This window comes from Pterocles gutturalis, unplaced genomic scaffold, assembly GCF_000699245.1.
Source record: "Pterocles gutturalis isolate BGI_N339 unplaced genomic scaffold, ASM69924v1 scaffold23006, whole genome shotgun sequence".
In the NCBI taxonomy this organism is placed as follows: Eukaryota; Metazoa; Chordata; class Aves; order Pterocliformes; family Pteroclidae; genus Pterocles; species Pterocles gutturalis.
In genome coordinates, this window is record NW_010103625.1 from 1 (window position 1) to 6,929 (window position 6,929).

Sequence of the window (6,929 nt, forward strand, 5' to 3'; positions counted from 1 at the left end):
ATATAGTGTGCTATGATCTCCATAGGGTCTGCTAACATTGGCAAGCTCTTTAACTTCTTCTGGCTTGAAATTCCTTTGTCTGGAAAATGAGAGAAACCTGTGGCTGGGTTGGGACAAACCTGTGGCTGGTTTGGACCTAGAAGAGGGGAGTGGGCTTCCCAACTTTGCCAGACTCTATGGAGACTGAGGATGGTGAGGCAGTGGCCCAGGTTGCCCAGAGAAGCTGTGGATGTCCCATCCCTGCAGGGGTTCAAGGCCAGGCTGGATGAGGCTTTGAGCAACCTGGGCTAGTGGGAGGTGTCCCTGCCCATGGCAGGGGGGGTGGAACTCGATGGTCTTGAAGGTCCCTTCAAACCCAAACCATTTGGTGATTCGATGAGATGATACAGAACTATATACTGCTAGGATTTCATTTGTAGAGCTCCTTTGCATACACAAGTGGAGGCTTAGATAGAAGCATAAAATATGAACATCTCAGATGGGTTTTGTGAAGATGCTTTGGGTAGGTGATGGTCCTTAAACCCATCTTGATCTGGTTTGTGCCTCTTCCTTTCCTAAGCCACATAGTTCATCCTGGAGCTTGGATGGTCAGTGATGCGTTGACTCCAGGTCTGTTGTCTTCACAGATTGAGTTGATAATGGAGGCGATTCACAAAAACAGGAATTTGCAGTACAAGAAGACCATGGAGGTAAAGCAAATCTGCTGCTGTTTCTTGATGTATGGGTTAACGCTGCTAACATGCGCATGCACAGGCAGACTCATCCACCAGGGTCTTCCTCCTCTGCTGCAGCTCCCTACGTTGCATCTGCATGAGCGGTGTGCAGGGCATGCCCAGCAAAACTGAAGAGTATGCAAGGCATGGGGCTGGTGGTAGCCTCGCAGGCTTGACTATGAGTGATTTAGATGTCTTGGACTCTATCACCATGAGCTTGTAATCTTGAATGAGGAGTAGCTTGTCTTGTGAGGTTGGTTTTTGCCCAAGCAGTAGGACATCTGGGACCTTGCATGTTGTCCCCTGCTCTTCACTCGTAGGCTGTGCTTTCCTCCAAAGCCTCCCGTGTAAGCTGTATTTGCATCTTGTTGCTTGCTGACATGCTCCTGACCCCTTTGGTGGCTCTCCTAGGCCAAGCGGCTCTACGAGCAGCGCTGCAGGGACAAGGATGAGGCAGAACAGGCTGTGCACCGCAATGCAAACCTGGTGACGCAGAAGCAGCAGGAGAAGGTACGGAGGAGAGGGGTAGCTGTGGGGCAGCAGGAGAAAGGGGTGTCTCTTCCTGAAGCTCTCCTGCCCCATGGCTCTTCTCCCAGCTCTGGGGCTTGGGATAAGGTCAGGTGATGTTCCTTGGTTGTGCTGGTGATGCACTGGAGCTCTCCTCTACCTTTCTTCTGCCCAGGGAAGTGGTGGAATCACCATCCCTGGAGGTGTTCAAGAAACGTGTAGATGTGGTGCTTTGGGACATGGGTTAGTGGGTTAGGTGGTGTTGGCTTGACAGTTGGACTTGATGATCCTTGAGGTCTTTTCCAACATGAACGACTCTATGATTCTATGATTCTCTCTCCTATTTTTGGCAGCTGTTCCTTAAGCTGGCTCAGACGAAATCAGCTCTGGAGGACTCTGGTGAGTGTGGAAATGGCAGCGTTTGGAGGGTGAGAGGAGCGTTGCCCGGGGCAGGGGGTTGTGAAGCCATGGCATTAGCCATGGAGCCAGAGGGTGAGCTCCAGCTCTTGGGTCAGGTGCGGCTCCTCAAAAACACATATTCAAGACACTGGAGGTGGGCACCTCCCCTGGAGAAGCACGTATGGCCCCACCAACGCTGCTCCTGCAGCATGACCCTCCCTCCATCTTGCTGTGTGCCTCCATGTCCCCTTGCAGTGCCCACCTGTAGCCGAGCTCACGTGTTACTGCTACTTTCTCCCCGAAGTCCCAACCACCTTGAGCTTCACACATTACCTTCTAGCAAAGGGTTTTTTTTTTTTTTAATTAATGTTAATCAGATGACAATGTGATTTCTTCTGCAGATAGGAGTTACCAGCAGAATGTTACCACACTGGAGAAGATCCGGGAAGAATGGCAGAAAGAGCACATCAAAGCTTGTGAGGTAGATGCCCTGAAACGCCTTCACATGGCAGCGTGGTCCTCTGGATGTCTGTCCCGTTGCTGCAGGGGTTAGGGACATTTTGGCCCTTACCTGGCTGCATGTTCGGTGCAGCCATCATCTTGAACAGTCATGGTCACGGTCACTTCTGCACATCTGGCGATTTGATGCCAATATTTTCTGCAACACCACTCAGCAGAATCTGTCTGAAATTCTGGAAGACTTTAAATGACTTTGCAGCAGAGGCTGGTGGTGGGCTGGGGACGCAGGCTGGGTGAAGCCATGCTCACGCACCAGGAGTCCTTTGTCTTGTTTCTCACGGACCACATGGTAGCATGGGAACCCCTCCGGGCAGTTTTATCAGCCTAAAGCAGACTGTCTTGTAGGGAAGTGGTCTAGCAAGGATTTTTAGCATGTGCCGGGGAAGTCCAGAGACGGTGGTAAAGAGGACATGTCATCTGTGACTGAGGGACGGACAGGGACCGCAGGGATAGAGGTTTTATTCCAGGTCTGCTGCAAGCTTGCGAAAAGCCTTCCCATCCCCAGCTGCGCTGATTCCTCCCCAGACTACTTCTCTCCAGGCTTCTATTTTATTTTTTCCTTTTGAAATGGAATTTGCTGTCTGGTTTGTGTGGTGTGCAGCAGTGTCTCAGTGCTGCTGTGCTTTTGGTGTTTGTGGTCTCTGGAAGCTTCTCTGATGGTGGGGCATGTGAAGCAGTAGTTTCACTTCTGCAGATGGATCACATGGAGGTTTTCCCCTCGGTGTGTTGCAAAGGTCGTAACTGACAACAAGTGCATAGGTACTCTCGGGATGAAAGGTTATTTTTCCTGGAAATGCATCAAAGCACGTGAAATGGAGGTATAGCAGACAGCAGATTTCAAAAGACTTGGGTTGAAACCTGCTGGGAAAAGGACTGGGCAGAAAAGGGGGAGAAGACCATCCAGTCAATGCACCTCTGTTTTCATACATCCCCAGCACTTTTTTATTGCTCCATACCAGTGGGAGGGAAGTGAGCTGGGACTGCAGGACCATGGAGTACCTAGGGAACAGGCACTGCCTTTAGAAGCTGGCTTGGTCTCCCCAGAGGGACCGGTGTGCCAGGTGACCTCTTCCACATCAGTCCTGCAGACCTTCCTGAGCTTAACGCTCATCTTTGAAATTCCTGGTTGCATAGAGGGATGATTTCTCCTCTGGACAACCTGGAGGACTCGTGGTTTCCATGTTTCCTCCAGGAGACCACCACTACCTGCTCCTCACTGAGGACAGTCATCTTTGTAGTGGTACTTGGGGATGAGAAACATTCAGGATAGAAGAGATTTGCTCTCATTTTAAAGACGTTAGGGCTGTTTTGTCTGCGTCATTACAGTTCTTCGAGACTCAGGAGTGTGAGCGGATCAACTACTTCCGCAACGCCCTTTGGCTTCATGTCAACCAGCTCTCCCAGGACTGCGTCCAGAACGATGAGGTACGTCAAATGAAGGTCTCTCCATACCTTCATTCTTCTGTTTGGAAAGCAGAGCCCAATTTGCTTTCCTGTGCACTAAGCTGTGTTCTGTATGAGTTGGGCTGTGCCCTTGGATTTTGGCCAAGGTTTTTGGTCAAGGTTTTGTCCACAGCTCTTGCAAATGAGGTTTCCTCTGGGATTCTCACATTTTTTGAGGGTGGTGAGATACTGGCACAGGTTGCCCAGAGAGGTGGCAGATGCCCCATCCCTGGAAACATTTAAGGTCAGGTTGGATGGGGCTCTGGGCAACCTGATCTAGTTGAAGATGTCCCTGCTCCCTGCAGGGGGGTTGGACTAGATGATCTTTAAAGGTCCCTTCCAACCCAGACCGTCCTTTGATTTTACAGTTCCCCTACCATTGAAGCGTCTGTCCTGGGTGAGCACTGGGTTTTCACCTCATGTGTGATAAATGATTGGAAAAAACCCCTCTTGTTTTTTGACCTAATGTATAGAAATGCTTTTTATTTCCCTTTTGCAGAAATATGAGGAAATCCGGAAGAGTTTAGAAATGTGCAGCATCGAGAAGGATATTGATTTTTTTGTAAATTTACGCAAAACTGGAAGTTTGGCCCCGGGTAAGAGCTCAGTACAATTTCACAAAGCAGTGCTGATTTCCTTGTACTCTTCCTGGAGCCGCTGCTCTGCTCAGCATCAGCTTGGGTGCAAAAACCACTGATTTTACAACATCCCTCTGTTCATTCATCCGCATGCAGCACTAGTCTCTGCCACTTATCACCAGCCGCTGAAGATAATCTCCCCTTTCTGTAACTTTCTATTTCCTGATGATGGATTTTCCCAGAGAGGGGAAAGACTTAGCAGCTATATGTTGGTGTTGACAAGTAGCTTTATTGCTATTAAACATCTCTACTTTACTATTGTTAACTTTTCCTAGCTCCTGTTGTTTATGAAAACTACTATAACACCCAGAGAAATGCAACTCCTGTGAGAAGTCCGGTTCCTGTACCTATATCAAGGTAAGGGACATAACACATACAATTGCAATTTCTATGGCAAATGATGCTCTCCCCCCAAAAAAACCCCACATTTTCTTGCTTTTAGTCTGTTGGAGGCTTGACTTGGAGTGTTAGAAGAAAACATTTCCTATGCTATGTCATCCATCACCCTCCACAGCAGCAGTTATGCCAATTGCTGCTTATTATAAGCTCTTCAAGGACCACTCAGATGTTTTTGCTCCTACTTTTGATGTCATTTCTCCCTTCTCATGGGTGGGAATCTTATTCTGAAAGTGGTGAGGGTGTGCCCATTTTTTCTTATGCCAAGCCTCTTCCAGAAGTCCTTTGCATGGGGGGGCTCCAGTATTTGTACAGCAGAGAAGCCAGGCAAACTGGGGGAGTGTTGAGTTTCATGTCTCTCTGGGAACAAACTTTTAGAGCAGCCTTTGATATGAAGAAACCTTCTGGGCCCCTCTGCATGGTTCTCCGTGTGGTCTGTCCATCTGAGGAGAGATAGATCAGTTAAAAGCATGCACGGGTAGAGGGAGGAACAGCAGAGCCAAATTCACGCCTTCGGGACAGAACTTGGGCAGGGAGGACAAGGTGAAGGATGCTTCTGCCGGGGGAAGATCATGATTCAGTGCCAAAGACTTGTTAAAAATGAGTGTGCCACTTTGGCTGTTGTGTTGGGAAGAGGAGTCAGGGCCAATTATGGCTTCCTGATGGCTCACTCTGGCCAAGAGCATGTAAAAAGTCATCCTCTGCAGCCCACTGGTGAATCTTTTCCCAACTTAGTGCTTTTTGGTTATTTTTTCCTCTCCCACACCATATCAGCTTAGGTTTCCCTGCTGGCCAAGCCAGCTGTTGGTGGTGAGCCCACCATGACATGCCTTGGTACCAGGTTTCCATAAAGCTCATCTTGGCCACACCTCTTGCCCTCCCGCCAGCTCTGGGAGGGTGGTTTAGGAGCACAGAGCCAGGGCAGTGGGAGTTCTGTGGCCATGCAAATCCTCAGCTCCGTGTTTCCTTCTGTGCAGGAGGGGACCTCTACCCACCCCGACCAGTGTGCCAGGTGAGTTACTTGTTTTATCAGGCTTCAGAGGATGTTTCTGCTCCTGTTCTTCCCCATCAGATCATGAGCTATAGCACATTAAAGGGATTGCTTTAGGTGAAGCTCCTGCAGTAAGTCTGTCACCCACTGAAAGATGCTGGGAAGTTGGTCATTGGCTTTGGAGGCAAGGTTTCACGCACAAGAAGTTCTAATCAAAGCCCTGTGTGTAGGCTTTTCTGAAGCTTAGGGATGTCTAAGCTTGGGATCCCACCAGTCTCTGCAGTTCGGGCCCTTCTCTGCTTCAACAGCATGAGCTCTGTCTTTCCCAGTGTCACTTCAGTGATGGGATATTGAAGCGGGACTCGAGAAAATTAGGTCCTGCTTTGGCTCTTGGGCAAATCAAGTCATCTCTTTGAATCTCATTCAGCCCTGCCTCCCATCCCATGGGTGGCTAGTCCATGATAAAGTCTCTTAACGATCACTCCTCCTTAGCAGATCTAATTTTTTTGTTCTCTGTGTTTCAGGTGAGCCGGACTATGCCGCAGTCGATGGCTACAGCTTGATACATCACTAATAGCCACAGTAAGTACTCACGTTCGATGAAGAAAAGATTTAACATAAGATGTCGCTACACAGAGGAGGGGCAGTGGACAAAAAAAGGCCAGTGGTTAAGGGATGTCATTTTGAAATGACCAACTGGGAGTGATGGTCATGTCAGCTCTCCCATCACTTGTCTGAGCTGGAGCTGTGGTTTAGACACTCTCAATCCTCTTCTATAGGTTCTCCGGGCAGAAGACACTGTCAGTCTGGTCAGCATGGCAGAGGTGGTGTTTCCAGTTATTCCCAGCCACAAAGAGCTGAAGTTCTTCTCTGTTTTAAGAAAGTATTTGAGGACTCTGATAATTATTTCTACATTCAGAAAGTGCCTGCTAAAAATCTGTGCCTTTGATCAGCAAGCTCCTTGGGTGGATATCCCATCTTCACATGCAGAGGAAGAGAAGGAATATAAGCAACGGACCCAGATACAGGACAATCTTCTGTGTCAGAAGAAGTTTTTGATTTGAAGCTCTTCTAAAATGCAGCCATCTGGAAGAGGCTGGAGCCTCCCACGCTGCAGAAAACTAGACAAGTCCTGTGTGCTGGGGGGAGCGCTGCGATGCTTTCGGCACGCTGGCTTGTGTTCAGGGCATACGTTTCCCCCTCAGATCATGCTTTTGCCTGTTTCTAAAGTCTTTCATTAATGGTGATTAAACTTGTAATTTAGATTTAATTTTGGTCATGTCTCTCAGGAAGCTTAGAGAAGTATCAACCATGGAGGAGACA

The 6,929-nt window shown here is 48.7% G+C and overlaps 1 protein-coding gene across 1 annotated transcript; it reads left to right on the forward strand.

The window, feature by feature from the left end:
• Window positions 1–626: 626 nt before the first annotated feature.
• Window positions 627–6,180, forward strand: LOC104459468 (proline-serine-threonine phosphatase-interacting protein 2-like; the record flags this gene model as incomplete). The annotated part of the gene is made up of 9 exons (XM_010086781.1): window positions 627–689; window positions 1,125–1,223; window positions 1,574–1,619; window positions 2,021–2,100; window positions 3,465–3,563; window positions 4,081–4,177; window positions 4,495–4,576; window positions 5,593–5,627; window positions 6,131–6,180. Coding segments are annotated over 9 exons (651 nt in total), but the record flags the coding sequence as incomplete, so codon positions are not given.
• Window positions 6,181–6,929: the final 749 nt, after the last annotated feature.